The following is a 16474-nucleotide window of genomic DNA, read 5'->3' on the forward strand; positions in this document are numbered from 1 at the left end:
CAGAACATTTTTCCTAAATTTACTCTAAATAATTTATAATCTCTCTAATGTTCTTTTTGGAATTATGAAATTTTAGTGAAAGCATGCACCACAGGATAAAGGTGATTTCAGCATGGTTGCACTGGATTTGGGTAGTGCTAGTGAAATATCTCATGATGTTATTTGATTCATGAAAATAATAGCCCTTAGAAATTTAATTTAGAAAGCTGTAGATTTTGAGTAATATATAGATTACTTGACATGTAGGTTATTATTCAATTGAGAGATTTTATATGAAAATATTAAATGCTACTGGCAGTTGCTAAAGATTGTACTTTTTAATTATTCTATTTTTCATCCAAAGTCTCTTCCTTTTTTATCATTGACATTTTAGGTTGCTGACAGAATATTCCTTTAGCTCAAATGTGTAATATCATTCTGGATGAGAGAGGCACATAGTAGGCACCCAATAAACACTTGTTAAATAAATGACCTTAATTTACCATACTCACTTTGTAGGTTGCTGCTGAAATTATTTTGGCTTCTACTTCAATTTTTCAAGTATGCAAGGGATTTTACTGAGCTTCTCAGCTCAGTGTGATTAATGAGATTTCTAAGCATGTTGAAATTGGTGCTATCGAATATCTTGGGTCTGAAACCAGGGAGTTGTTGATTGAGTATGCTTATGTCTCCTCTGACTAAGGCCAGACAGAAAAAATAGGCCCTCTAAACAGGGCTTAAAGTTCTTGATTGAAGATAACTTCAATTGAACATGAAGGCACATAATAATGTGTTTCATGAGTTTAACCAAGTATTTGTTTATGACCACATTTTAATTTTAAATTAAAGTTTTGGGTCTTCAGTTTTCATAAATAGGCAGATGGATCCAAAATCACAAAGTTATTCATGTTTCTGCCATATTTAAGGTCTATTTTTATGATGTGATTTAAAAAATGTATTTGATTACCTCACTTCAATGATTTTGGTGGGATTTCTGAAGGCTCCATTTTGGTTGTGGGATAATTAGAGCCACAGTCATATTAGAATATATTATTCATGTCAGTTGTATAGGTCATGGCTTTGAAGATATTGCTAATCAGGTCAAATTTTTATTTTTGAGTAAAAGATCACCAAACTAATTTGTGTATGTCTTTGATCATGAAGGTGTGAGCTATGACTAGGAAAACTGATGATGAAGGCCTAGGGAAAAGAATCCACGTCATACTTCATTAAGTCATTATTGTCATATCTGTATGTGAGAGACACAGCTATATTATCAGATCTTCTATAGTGTAAATGGTCAGCAGAAGCTGGAAAGATTGACATTCTTGATAAAGCAGCTTGCACAAGCATTCATTTGATTATCATTGATACATGTACTTTAAAACAATTTTATAAACACATTGGAGAATGCAGTCACATTCATTCACTTAAAAAAACACTCTTTCCTTCACAGCAAGCAGGTAGCATTCTTATAACCATATGTAAAGGCGTATGATGCCTCTTTTGATGTTTTGAACTTATTTTTTTATTCCTTGTAATTGTCTATTATTCTAAGTTGACCAGATCATTTTTTTCTCACAACCCTTTTTATTTCTAATTGGAGAATAATTGCTTTACAGTGTTGGGTTGGTTTGTACTGTATAACCAAATGAATCAGCTCTAAATATACATATATCCCCTCCTGTGGGAAGGGGACGAGATCATTTTTTAATTCCTGTATTTAAGGTGTTAAATTTTCTCTCTAAATTAGGTGTTGCCTGAAAACTTAGGACACCCTCAAATTCTAGCATCAAATCTGGTGAAAATATTCTATAACATTTGTTTTGGGTCTCTCCACAATGTTGCTAGGCTGCTGATTTTTGCCTTTTGCATGAATGTTTCCAGCAGAGTATGCAAGTTTTTGACAGTGGTAATATCCAAACCATTTACCCCATCCTTAGATTTTTGGCTGAAGTATTTTGAGAAATAAAATTGAGATCATTACTGATTATCAGAATTTATTTTTCAATTTTAAAATTAAAACAAATTATTATGGGCAAAAAAGAAAGAAAGAAAAACTTTGTGCTAGGGTGAAACAAGAAAGGTGTAGTTAGAGGCTGAAAAGTGAGAACCTGTAATGCCTGTGATTGACTTTTTTTTCATGGTTTGCTGCTCCTTCCAAGTTATGACCGCTCCAGGCAGCTCACAACACATGGCTAGTGGCTGCTCCCTCACTGTACTCTTCTAAGACTGTCTTATATAATATGATCTAGTCAGAGGAGTGACAGCCATCACCATTGGTGTATTCTATTGATTAGAAGCAAGTCACAGGCTCCACCTGCACTCAGGTGGAGGGATGAACAGATTTTAAACCCAGCATTCTTCTGTGGGTCTGCAAAGCCATTCCCTGTTTCAGTGGAAATAAAGTTAAGGAAAGTATTCTCTCATTTATCATTTATTCAGTAAATATAAAACATTTGCAATGTGTGAGTGAGACTCAGAACTGCACAGCAGCGCTGCGGTGGTGAAGGACAAAGGCATTCTTTACCCTCAGAGACAGCGGAACAGCAGGAAGAGCACGGAATTGTGAGTCCTGAGTTCCAGCCCCGGGGTAGTTATGAACTGGCTCCATAATTTTGGTAGATGTATATTTCCTGAGACCTTATATCTAAAATTAGTAATTATACTAGCTGTAACATTTTATTATTCTACAACTGATTCTTTTAACTTTGACATCTGAAAATTATTTTAAAAGTATGTCAGCTTTTAAACATTTGATTATTTGGTTTTCTATTTGACACTGACATATCTAAGATGCTGTTTCCCTAGCATCAGTACACACACACACACACACACACACACACACACACGTGCATATTTTGAAGATGTGTAGGGCTTAAGATTAAAGTTTGGCCCTACTCTGTAAATGTGTTCAGACAACAATATAACACAGATACAGAAGGCAGCTTGTTTTAAACTTGTAGCTAAACATGACATTCAAATGTTAATTGGATGAATAAATCTTGTTCATTTTACAGACATGGAAATGTCAATGGAATAAAACTATTTATCACAAGATAATGGTCTCCTGCCGCCAGATAAATGCCAAGATGAAGATACTTATTGAAAATGTATCAAAATATTCTATTGCTATTTATTGAAAATAAAGGTTGAGGAAAAGTTCAACTTTTCAGGTCAAACATGAGAAATGCTCTGTCTATGGTATTAGTATATTGCTGTATTAAACACAATGTGCATGGTATAGAAACATGAGGAAACTCTTAAGAAATAATGATCTATAAATGAATCTTTTAGCTCTAAGCTATGAGAATTACTGGAATGGTGCAATGGGGGCTAGGAGGAGATACCTAATATATACTGAATTGTTATGTGCCTGACGCAGTCCTGGTGTGTTCACTGATGTAAGCCATTCACAAGGATGGAATTTGAGGAGGATTACTATCCTCATTTTCAGGTAAAGTTAAAAGCAAAAGAGTAAATTAACTATACTTTAATTAGAAAATAACTTGCAGTCACATAGAGAATTAAGTGCCAATATCAAGATTCACACTCAGCATGGACTTCAGATCTTCTGCTCTTCCCCTATACCCCACATCTGTACTTATGCCTCTAAGTCTGAATGCAATACCTTTTGATTTGGAGGGCTTTTGAGTAGATTATTTCTCCAAGTTGTATTGTACCTAATGATCAAATACTTCTTTGGATCTAATAGGCTGATGAGTTTTCTTTAAATGATATTGTCTACTTGCTTAAAGAAAAGAGCACACCCATAAGTCTTGAGGACTCGGTTGACCCTACATGAGCCAAGTAGCACTAAATTCTGAGGGTTCCCTGGTAGCTCAGATGGTAACGAATCAACCTACAATGCAGGAGACCCCGGTTCAATTCCTGGGTCGGGAAGATCCCCTGGAGAAGGGATAGGTTACCCACTCCAGTGTTCTGGCCTGGAGAATCCTCATGCACAGAGGAGCCTTGTGGGCTGCAGTCCGTGGGGTCACAAAGAGTTGGACACGACTGAGCGTCTAAGCACAGCACGGCAATAAATTCTAATGTTAAAACCACCTTCTTTTCAGCAGTGTGTAGTTTTATCGTAATTGCTTCTTTCTGCTTTCTTTTCTTGGAGAGGGCAATGGCACCCCACTCCAGTACTTGTGTCATACTATTCTTCGTAAAATACATTATTTGGGTGATTATGAATATAGGTGAATAACTGAAGTTGCTTAAACAAAGAAAAGGAGGATTATTGTTCAGTAAAGCTTTTACTGATTTCTTCATGGCAAGTCCTTCTCAAGTCCCTCCACCCCGAACAACAGACAGTGGGTGTTAATGTCTCCCTCCTCTGGACTTTCAGAGAACTGCAGTTTTCCTCTGGCTTTGACCAATCTACCAATCAATACCAAATACTGATTTTAGTATCAATATTTACTGATATATACTTGTCTTAGTTTCCTAGTCGGGAAACACTCCTTACTAGGAGAAATTCTGTGCTTTCCTTCTATTCCTCATGGTACCCAACAGAGTGATTTGAACATTACAGATATTCAGTCAACAGGAGGGTGAAGGAAACACGTGGATGGTCTCTGGTTTAAAGATTAGAGGAAGTATGAAGACTTCAGAGGTATCCATAGTACACCCTTGTGAATATGTGAGTCTGTCTACCTGGTTCTTTACTGATGCTTCTATTTATCAGTTTTCTCTAAAACACATTTGGATTTTATTTATTTTGTAAAATTCCTAGAGGCAATAAGTGAGCAGATAATTTTACTGCTAGATGGAGAGAAGTTTGATTATTTAAATTTCCCTCTGGAAGAAAATAGTAATTCATACAGTACTCTTTTGATATATAAATAGTATGTATACTAAGTAAAGATTTTTTTTTAAGTTATAATATTCTTTCAGTAGTTTTAGATAGACATTAAGCACCACCGTGTCCAATCAGTTACTAACTGGCAGTCTTTACTTTCACAGATGGAAGACCTTTAGCTCTGAAGGACATCTGGGAAGGAGTTCATGAGTGCTATAAGATGCGATTGCTGCAGGGACCATGGGACACTATTACTCAACAGGTTAGAGAATGTTTTCATTTTTATATGTGATTCCTTCCCTCTGCGCTTCTTTTCTTCTAGTTCTCTCTCTCTTCTTCTTCTTTTTTTTTTTCCCCCTATTTCATTCCTCTACTTCCTTACAGATTTCAGTTCAAAGACACTTTCCTTTAAAACATCTTACCAGACCCAGGCTTGGTTTAGCTTCTCTGTATAAGCCCTCATAGCGCCCTGTAATTTTCCTTCATGGTACATGTAAAAAATTTAAATTATGTATTTGGATTTTTTAAATTAATTTTTTCCACTATACTGTGTGCACTCTTGTGGGTAGACCTTTTTTTTCTCTCCATTGTAGAACCAGCGCCAGCACAGTGCTTATCATACAGTAGATTTTCAATAAAAATGTATTAAGTGAGAACAGAAACAAAGTTGGCATATACACCAAGAAATGGATGATTTAGTGTGTGTCACCTCTTAATGCTTCAGAGTTTTACTCATAGATGCATTTGCAGAAAAAAAAAATTACTTTTGATGAATAATAGGTTTGCAATAGTGATTTTAAAAAGTTGCAAAAATAGATCCGCAAAAGTAGATATAAAAAGTATATTTGCAAAAGTAGAGAAAATAAGTTTGTTAATCATGTAAGTCATTATTACTGCCTTGCTAAAATCAGCAACTAATTATTTTAGAAACTTTCAAAAAATATTCATTACCTTGCAACCAATCATGGTCTCTTTTTTACTTATATCAAAAATCTTATTTTCTCCCAGCCTCTGTTAAGCTTAATCAAAGCTTCCTTTAAAAATGACTTTATCAGCCATTAGAATTTTTATGCCCTCTTATGTGTTTGATCATAATGACAGTTTACCTCCCAATCAACTTAAGAATCCTTAGCATCTCATATGTAGTTCTCTGACAATGATCGCAAATGACCATTTCTTAGGTTTTAATTGAGGGAAAAAACTAGTTTTAAATATGAGTCACACACCAGCACAACTGCCCCCCCCCCCCAATTAATCTTTTTTTTCCGTTCCTACCGTCACCTTCCTGGTTCGCACCCTGTTGCCTCACCTGGAACAACTAGTAAAACCTCCTACCTTTGGTCTTCTGCTCCTTTCCTCCCTGCCCCTTCCCTTTAGTCATGTTTTCCTAACTGTGCAGCACTTATCTTACCCGTGTGCAAGCCTGCAGTAGCTGTCCAAGGGGCTATGGTGTGTGGTCTAAATGCCTTGCCTGGGTTCCAGGGCTGCCAATCCCTGGGTCCCGCTGGCCCTTTCCAGCTTACCTCCTCCTCCTCCACACTACACAGTCTCAGCTCCTGCCATACATGGCTGTTCACTTCCCCAAACCCATCCTGTACAGTGTGTTCTTGGAATTCTTTCCAGTTTAATGCTTTCTCTGTTGCCTTTGTTCTATCTCTATATTTTCCCCTCCTTCTTTCACATGTCCCTTTCTCGGAAACCACTTCAGCTTACAAAAATGGTCCCTTTTAAATCCCAGTTCTGTAGACCAGAAATCAGTGGTTGCTATGAGAAGGATAATGTAATGAGATATATAAGCAAATCCATCAGAAAGGTTTTTGGCAAGATTATTTTATTTTATGCAAAGTGTTTTAGACTAACCTTTAAGTATGTCAAGGTGAGTGCTAAGTGATTCAACTTCCAGTGTCTTGTCAGTGACCACAAACTGTCCAAAAATATAAACTGTAGAGTCAGAATCCACAGGCCCTAGAAAATGCTTGGTTTTGAGAGTCAAAGAAAACAGCAAAGGATAGAGGAAGGGAGTATCCAAAAATATATATGGATTTAACTGTAGTGCCTTTTTTGTCTGCTTCTTCTCAATTACGTTTTATATTATGCACCTGAGCCCAAATCTTATTTTTTTCCCTTTTATGTCTCTAGCAGCCCTATCATTAATCTCAGTGCAAATCAAAGCACAATTCTGGATGGTCTATGTAATTTTGGGCTTTAATTTCACATGTCTCTGTTCTGACTTGTGACATATAAATAAGATTTTTGAACTTAACCATATTTTCTTAGTTTCCTAATATGATGTTGCCGAGAGATTTTGTTCCACTGATAGGATTCCTAAGTTGCTAACCCAACCACATGACCCAATATGTATATTGATAGTTTTAAATGGAATTGACTAGTATCTTTTATTAATAGTTTACAGGCATTTAAGCATGATACAGACTGCCAGTTAGCAGACCTTCTTTTTCCTACTTAGCAGACTATGGTAGTAATGATCAGATCTAATCACAATAAGAATTACCATCTCAATACCAAGTATGAGGCCCACTTATTGGTAGGGATATTTGATATACCCAAATGGTAATCTAAGTATAACATTTAGGTGTTCCTTTGGAATGTGTCTTATTGGGATTGATCTTGTGGACAGGTATCCCCACTTTTGATAATGCACTTTATTTAAGCTTTAGAATTGTTCATCATAGTGTATCTCCAGGCACTGAAGACCTAGCAAGTGAAACTCATTTGTTGCCATTGTACTAACTTGGTATTTGAAACTCATTATGCATATTCACTTTGGAGGTCTTAGTTTTTAATCCCAGTTTAGCTAATGGGTTGCTATTTATGTGCTGCTCTTTGCCTGAGATCTTTGAGAGAGTGTGTCCTCATTTTTGTAAGGCCCCATGTGGAGAAAAAATAGGGTGTCCTCAGTGCCGTGAGGGGGCGGGTGTGGTACGGCACTGGGAAGAGTGAGCTGATAGGATATTGGTGGCACCAAATAGTAGACACCATTTTGCAGAATTATACTAAAGAACCATTAGCTTGCAGACTGAACATGGTAATAATATCCTGTCCTCCAAAGTGGCTTAAAAACAAAAGCAGTCTTTGCATAATATAACATGCATTTCACTTCATTTTCAGGCTTGATTGTGCTCATATAGTTTGTTGCTCTTCATCTTCAGTAATCACGCTTCTGTTCCCTCAGCATTTGTCTTGATGATAAGGACCTATTCATGTCAGTTATGAACTCTCTCTTTTGAAGACAAGCCACTCATGAATCTCATACATTTGATTATGGTGATTACTTACCTGCTTTTGTCCAACATCACGGACTACCTATTATCTCAACCCTGCAGCCTAATAAAGAATTTCTAGAAGAAAGTGAACAGGTGCCTAGCTTGGATCTGCCTAAATTGGTACAGTGACTGTTACAATAATGATCACTGGGAGATGTGGGCTCTGTGTTTTAGGTAAAGAACTCCTATAATCTTGGCAGAGGCTAAAATCAAAAGACAAGAAATCATACTTCCAGTTTTACTTGAAGATATGTATACTTATATATGTGAGCGTGTACTGATCAGATAAGTAATTTTTCTTACTGTCTTTTTAAAATTTTTTATTATGGGAAATTAGAAACATAATACATATGATAATATGTATAATATGGGAATATGTATAATACGTATAATATGGGAAATTATAAACATAATACAAAAATAGGGATAATAGTGTAGTGCAGTGGTCCTCAACCTTTTTGGCACCAGGGAAGACAACCACTCACTTGCTATGCAGATCAGTTCCTAACAGGCCATGTACAGGTACTGGGGGTTTGGAACCCCTGTTATAGTACACTTACAAACTAAGGACCAATCTTATTATTTTGGTATCTCACCTGATCTAATTTTTTTGGTAGCAGATTCTAGACATCATATTATCCTATCCATAATCATTTAAGTATGTATTTTTAGAAGATAAGGGCTCTTCACAAATGTTTATAGCAGCTTTATTCATAATAGCCCAAATGGAAACAACTCTGAAGTTCTTCAGGAGGTGCATGGTTAAACAAACAATGGTACATCCTTACCCCGGATACTACTCAGTAATTCAAAGTAACCAACAACCTGAATGAATCGCCAGAGAATTATTGAGTGCAAAAAGTCAATTCCCAAAGGTTGCCTGGTAAATGATTCCATTTAGCTAACGTTTTTGAGATGAGAAAATTATAGGTAGGAGAATAGACTGAAGTTTTCAGAGGTTATGGGGAGGAGGAAAGTGGGTGTGGTTATAAAAGGCAAGGAGGGAATCAGGTGAGAATAGGAATGTTCTGTATCTGACTGTATCAATGTCAGTATCATGGTTGTGATAATGTAGGTTTGTTTTGCAACATATTCCCATTGAGGGAACTGAGTAAAGGGTATGAGAAATCTCTTTGTATCATTTCTTACAACTGCATGTGAATCCACATTTATCTCAAAAAAGTTTATTTAAAAAAGGTAAGAATTATTTAAAAAAAAATAACCACAATTCTATTATCACAACTAAAGTTGTTAATAATTTCTTAATATCATTAAATAAGCAAATGTTTGAATGGCATTAGCCCTTCTCCAAGGAGGTTTTCTTCCTTTCAGAGTGTTTATCTAGGTGCTATATCAGGCAGAGTGGATTTAACTTTGGGCACCACCACTTACGAGCTATATGACCTTGGGCAAATGACAAAAACTCTTCGTGTCTTATTTTTCCATTAAAGTTAATGGCAGCATCTACATAGATTTGGTGGGAAGAGTAAGAGAAAGGGTGGTATACAAAACTCAACCTGTGTCATCTCCTTTCAAATATATAGTTTCTAACACCTGAACTGTGTGCTTTAGATTTGGAAAACTAGGAATTTTGAGGTACTTTATTTTCTGATTATATATGTCTGGGGAAGGCTGTCCAGGTGCGAGTAAATGAATGAGATTGGATGGATAGACGTGGAAAGAAACTCCATGCTTATTTTTCCCTATGATTTGGTTTCACACAAGTACTGTGAGAGAACCAGACTAGAAGTCTTGAGTACACATTCTGCAGGCCCCAAATACCACTAATTTCACTTAGAAGATGTTAGCATGTCTGAAACATGCAAAGGTATGATAATTTTAGTGAATTTTCATTATGTTTCCATGATAAATCTCTCAGGGTAAACACACACACAGCAAAAAATCTGAAACTACTTAGGTACCTTTTGGTGAATAGATTGCTTTTGACTCTCAGTGATGCAGGAAGTCACTGGTTAAGGATTCTTAAATAATGAAGCTTGATATGTTGCCTGGTGATTTATAATGATAGCTGATAAACTGATGATTTAATTGTGCTTCCTCTAGTAATAATCTTAAGTGCTCAAGTGAAGTTCCAGTGATTGGCTTTCTTCTGAACTCAGTCTCCCTAGAGTCTTTAGGCATCTCTTTTACACAACATCCTATAACTGACTTTTAACTGTTCTATTTTAAATAATACAAATCAATTAAAACACACAGCTGTTTAACAAAACTTCTCAGTGTTGGTATAGGTCTCGGTGGGTATTTCCTGATGGCTCATAATGACATCAATTTAGTGCACCTGTTAGGATCAGCGTGAACTGGAAGTGGCTTAATTCTTAAATGACAAGAAAATTAAGAAGCCTTTATGGATTGCTGCTGCTGCTGCTTCAGAATCACTGCCAGCTTCATCGCTGGCTCTTTCATGGTGGAGCTTCATTGAAATGGGACCTCAGACATCATGTGATTGTTTTCTCTGTAATTTGCTGCTAATTTGTTGATTCTGAGTTTCTAGGTATTTATTCTGGACATTAATTCATCACCTTAGTGGGTAGGTTTATAATCCCACAGTAATTACATCTATCTTGCAGACTTTTCTGTAGAAACCCTCCAGTGTTTTAATAGCACTCAGTAATTCTACCACACTTCCCTGTCTTAGAATGAAATACACTTCATCGTTGTATGACCCTTTCTTTGGTATCCTAGGGTAGTGATGCTAGTGCTGTTTTTGTTTGTCTCTGTTGGTAATTATTGTTAGATTGTCAATCTATACCTGCATTGTGTCTTTAATGTTTATTGAATGTTGATGCTGTGGAGTCCATACATCATCCGAGTACTTCATTCTCCATATTCATTTTATTTTTTTTTATCAGTTCAGAAATACCCTTTGTCTCTCACACTCTATTGTGCTTTTCTTGTTTGGGGTAAAAAACACATTTTTGTAAGTTTTATTTGTTTCTAAGACTTTCCTTACATTTAGACGTATATGAAAGTTCTTCCTCTTTAGATATTTAGTCATTATCTTTGACTAAAGAATTAATTTTTTAAAAAATTTCTTGACTTTACACCCTGAAATGTTTTAGGAAATCTTCATACTGAATGCTGTTTAGGCATTTGTATAAGATTACTTTCTCGTCCAGTTTTTGATTATTAATTTCTAAAATGTTTTGTTTTATTCCATTTCAATGAGAATTCAAGATATATAGTTAAACAAGGAATGTATTTCTTATAAGTAGCCAACTTATTTTATATTTGGGTCTTATTTCTTTAAATTGAATTTTATTTCAGTAGACAATAAAAACAAGAGACTGGTTAGGGTAATGTTCTTTGTTATATGTGTATCTCATTGAGCTGAGTATTGCTTAGCTTTTTACTGTCAAAGTTGCACTTTTGACTTAGCACATGCCTTGAATTTATATGAGAGCTTACTTTAAAGAATTTTACAGCATTTCATTGATCCTTAGAACTTTTATTCCTAAAAAAGAAGCAGCTTATAAATGTGAAAATAACATACCATTTAAAATATTTAATAATTAATTTTAATATTACTCATCTTAGCACATTTCATTTTGATAATTACCTATCATCAATTTTTAATTTTTAATAAACATCTTAGTTCCAAAACTTCAAGTTTGAGGAATATTTATATTCTCATTTCCAGTTTTTGAGTGATTAGAGGTTATTGGTGGGTGGGCAGTAAAGCAGCAGCTAGAAGCAGGGAGAGAAGCCTGGGAGGTGGGAAGGCAGGCACAGGACCCAGAGAGCATGGAAGATGGACTCTGCAGACAACTTATCCAGATCCCTGTGAGGGTATTGGGCTTCCCAGGTGGCGCTAGTGGTAAAGAACCTGCCTTCCAATGCAGGAGAGGCACAGGTTCGATCCCTGGGTTGGAAAGATCCCCTGGAGAAGGAAATGGCAATCCAGTCCAGTATTCTTGCCTGGAGGATCTCCATGGACAGAGGAACCTGGTGGGCTATAGTCCATGGGGTCCCAAAGAGATGGACATGACTGAAGTGACTGAGCACAAGCACAAAAAAGATGCTGTTTGTTTTTTGTTATTTTTGGCACAATGGTCGCTGCACATTCATGCTCTATAATGCAATTATTCCACCTTTTAAAAACTTCTATTTCCCACCCCCTTAGCCTTTTCTTTTCACCTGTTGTGTTCCTGGTTCTTTTCCATGTTAGCTGTTAAATTTCCCATATTACATTTGCAGTCTATACTTTGTAGTTCGGCTTGCTGTTCAGATTCAACCTGTAGATGTATTTTGAGTGCTTGGAAAGCTTTTTAAATTTGAAAAATTGTTCTTTTTAACATGTTACAATCTGATGTCCATCAGGCTACATATTGGAGCCATGTATCTGTCAATCAATACCAAGGTTACAGATGAATGAAATGTAGGTTTTTCTTGCAGTTGATTGGGCACATACATTTTAGACATTGAGAAAGTATAGTCAGGATTAAAGGGTCTGCTTTGCATCCTTTGTATGTAATACAAAACATATAAAGCATGTTTGCAAGGCATTACAATTATTTTATTGCATGCTGATGTTATTTTTTCAGTATATTATTGCATGCTGATGTTATTTTTTCAGTATATCATTGTTACTTCCCTTTGTCCAGTCTGAATTTCAAAAATATTTAAAGTCATGTACATACATATACTCAAATGTAAGATTAATACATGTACTGTAAAGATTAAAGAAAGTGAACAAGAACTAAGTGGTAGAGAGGGAAAGACCGTTTTACAGAAAACCTAGGCTAAGGGACATATGGGAACTTTCTAGAACAACAAATAACAAAAATAGAGAACACCAATTAAATATGTTGCTTTCATTCTGTTATGAAATGAACATTTACCAAGAGAAACAAGCTTTTTTCTTATATTAAATTTTAGGAAGATAATCTTACAAATATGAAAAAAATTATCTCCTTTATAGATACTATTTAAGCCACCTTCAAGAGGTGGGGAGGGAGTACTGTTGATTTGTGTGGGAGAGTTACAGTAATGTTCTGCATGTGTATAGATTCATACTGCAAAAGGTCCTTATTAGCGGCTTGCTATTCAGATTCAACCTGTAGATGTATTTTGAGTGCTTGGAAAGCTTTTTGAATTTGAAAGTCTTTGGACTAGGTATATGCTCTATAGTTAAACATGACCACTTTCTTTTCCCTTTGCCTGATATCCTGTTTCACTTACTTTGCCCACCTGTCTTCTAAAGGCATTTAGGTTTGCTTGTTCCAATATTCATACAAGATACAAAGAAAGAGTTTAGAGATTCTGTATGTATGAATCTCAATACATATCTTGGACTATCTTCAAGTAAAAGTGCTATCATATGAGTGTAAGATTTTTTAATAATTTATTTTTTCTGTTTAAAAAAGTTTTATATGCTGATCATTTTAAAATATGGAATAGCATAAGAAAAAAATTAAAATTGCTCAATCTCAAACATTATAAATTACCACTGTTAACCTTCCAGTGTATAGCTTTCTAGAAATATTGTTTATTTTTTCATATAATTATATATAATGTATATTCACACATGTATATATAATATATAAATATACACAAATGCATATGAGATCACACCTGGTTTTTTAAATTTATGTCACAGATATCTTTTCATACCAATATTTAAATACATCTAAATTTTCCTCCTAATAACCGCATAGAATTTCATTATAAGGCTATACCATAATTGTTTTAATGTTGTCAACACTGAGTTCTTTTTACAATTGTTTGTATTATAAACAGGTTCTAACTGAACATACAATTATGCAGTTGTAAGATCATTTCCTTGGAATAAATTCTTAGAAGTGGAATTGGTGAGTCAATAAGCATTCACTTTTAAAGATTTTGTTAGATAATTCCCAAGTCAGTCTCATAAGAAGTGTACTAACTCCTCTTACCAGCAGGATATTAGAGAACCCTTTCCCTGAGTGCTGGCTGACATTGGACATAATTGTTCTTTTTAACGTGTTACAATCTGATGTCCATCAGGCTACATATTGGAGCCATGTATCTGTCAATCAGTACCAAGGTTACAGATGAATGAAATGCAGGTTTTTCTTGCAGTTGATTGGGCACATACATTTTAGACATTGAGGAAGTATAGTCAGGATTAAAGGGTCTGCTTTGCATCCTTTCCAAGCCCGTGCCATGTTTCTGCTGTGCAGAGGTGCCTGGAGGAGTACCTGCAAGCAGGGCTCAGGCTTTGCTTTGTAAAGCTTCATCATTTGCACCAATGATGGAGAGAATCCATGGAAGCACTACGTCCTGCTCCTTTAAGCCTGGAAGATAGGCTCTTGGATGGCAAGATTTTTGTGAGCTGGAATTATCAGTCATCCACCTCACCCAAATAACAAGACACAAGTGGAATATTTGATTGAATAAAATGGTATCGGAGCAGGCCTGCCACGATGAAGTAACTATTAATACACCTCCCTCCAGACAATAAACAATAAAAGGGTTAGCATTTTGAATGCTTTCAAAATACTATCCATTTGAGTCCTGAAGAACATCTCCTAAAACTGACACATTTGGTTTTGGCACAGTCGTGCTTGAGCTGTTCCTTCTGGCAGTAATTGGCTGTGAGATCAATGTATTCTTTAAGTAGAACCAGGTCATCACCATACAAATGGGTGCTTGTCTTTCTGTTTGCTGTCACAGGAAATCAAGTACTTACTTCTAAAAGCTCTATGAAATTGAAAATGAATTTAAAAGTGTGGAGGCATGATTGCAACTCTACTATATAACCTTTTAAGCTGAAAATTTATCTTGTCTACATATTTTTCAGTACAATAGGTAACACTTAGGGAACATTTCCCAAGTGCCAGGTACTCTTCTAAATACATTTATTATTTCACTTAATCTTCTGAACACACATATTAGGTTGATTGTATTTTATACATTTTACAGAAGGGGAAATCAAAGGACAAGGACATCAGATAAGATGCTAAAGGTTAAATATCTGTTAAGTGACAGGACCAGAAATTGAACTCACTTTCATGAACTCATGACTTTGAGAGCTCTATCATTAGCCACTATACTTTAGCCCTCCTGTAAAGTTTATCTTAGTCTCAAGATGTTATCATATAGATTTAATCCATTTTTGTACAATGGACCTCTTTGAGAATCTGATGAAAAATCTGGGACCTTTCCCTAGGCATACAAAATTTTGCAACCATGTTAAAGAACAATCTTTAGAACTTGTAGTGACTGTTTAGTTCAGTCACTCAGTCATGTCTGACTTTTTGCAACCCCATGGACTGCGGTATGCCAGGCTTCCCTGTCCACCCATTCCCGGAGCTTGCTCAAACTCATGTCCATCAAGTCAGTGGTACCATCCAACCATCTCATCCTCTGTCGTCCCCTTCTCCTACCACCTTCAGTCTTTGCCAGAATCAGGGTCTTTTCCAATGAGTCAGTTCTTTGCATCAGGTGGCCAAAGTATTGGAGTTTCAGCTTCAGCATCAGTCCTTCCAATGAATATTCAGGAATGATTTCCTTTAGGATGGACTGGTTGGATCCCCGTGCAGTCCAAGGGACTCTCAAGAGTCTTCTCCAACACCAACAGTTCAAAAGCATCAATTTTTCGGCACTCAGCTTTCTTTAGAGTCCAACTCTCACATCCATACATTACTACTGGAAAAACTATAGCTTTGACCGGATGGACCTTTGTTGGCAAAATAATGTCTCTGCTTTTTAATATGCTGTCTAGGTTGGTCATAGCTTTTCTTCCAAGGTAAAGTGCCTTTTAATATCATGGCTGCAGTCACCATCTGCAGTGATTTTGGAGCCCCCCAAAATAAAGTCTTTCACTGTTTGCATTGTTTCCCCATCTATTTGCCATGAATTGATGGGACTGGATCCCATGATCTTAGTTTTCTGAATGTTGAGTTTGTAGGATTATAACTCAACATCCATTCCACCCTCCTTCTCTTGTTTCCTTCATTTACTGAAGACATTGGAGAATTAAAACATAATTCTCCATCTCCCTTTTGGAAAGAGGTCTGAATTTGATTAGGTTCATCATATTGGTTGCATTTGTACAGGGATTTGGGAGGTAGAAGTGTTGGAGGCTGTACTGTGTTGGAAGCACTGTGGGTCTTGAGGGTTGTCTGTGTGACTGTCGTGTCCAATCACTAGCTTTGAATGTGTCAAGAGGCAGTGGATGTGGCAACTGTTTTGCTGGTGTGAATTGTAGCTGGTGTGGCATTACCATGGAGGAGCTGGCATAGAAGCAAGTTCTAATCATGGGAGTTGGAGGTATGATTCTAAAATTGCAGATTCCTGATCTGAAAAGACGCATTATATCATTTGGTCTCTAGTTCTCCAGGATGGCTTTGGGAATTGTTTCTGGAAAGTCATCTAGAATTTGTTGATTGATCTCTCCTAATGA

General features: G+C 36.1%; 1 protein-coding gene across 4 annotated transcripts in view; it reads left to right on the plus strand.

The window, feature by feature from the left end:
* The window catches only part of ATG10 (autophagy related 10), a 259329-nt gene that overhangs the window by 183971 nt on the left and 58884 nt on the right, over positions 1-16474 (plus strand). For all 4 annotated transcript variants that reach the window (XM_055563110.1, XM_055563119.1, XM_055563126.1 and 1 more), the window contains exon 5: positions 4951-5048. In XM_055563110.1, coding sequence (XP_055419085.1) covers positions 4951-5048 — 98 coding nt within the window. The remainder of the gene's footprint in view (positions 1-4950; positions 5049-16474) is intronic.

This window comes from Bubalus kerabau, chromosome 1, assembly GCF_029407905.1.
Source record: "Bubalus kerabau isolate K-KA32 ecotype Philippines breed swamp buffalo chromosome 1, PCC_UOA_SB_1v2, whole genome shotgun sequence".
NCBI lineage: Eukaryota > Metazoa > Chordata > Mammalia > Artiodactyla > Bovidae > Bubalus > Bubalus kerabau.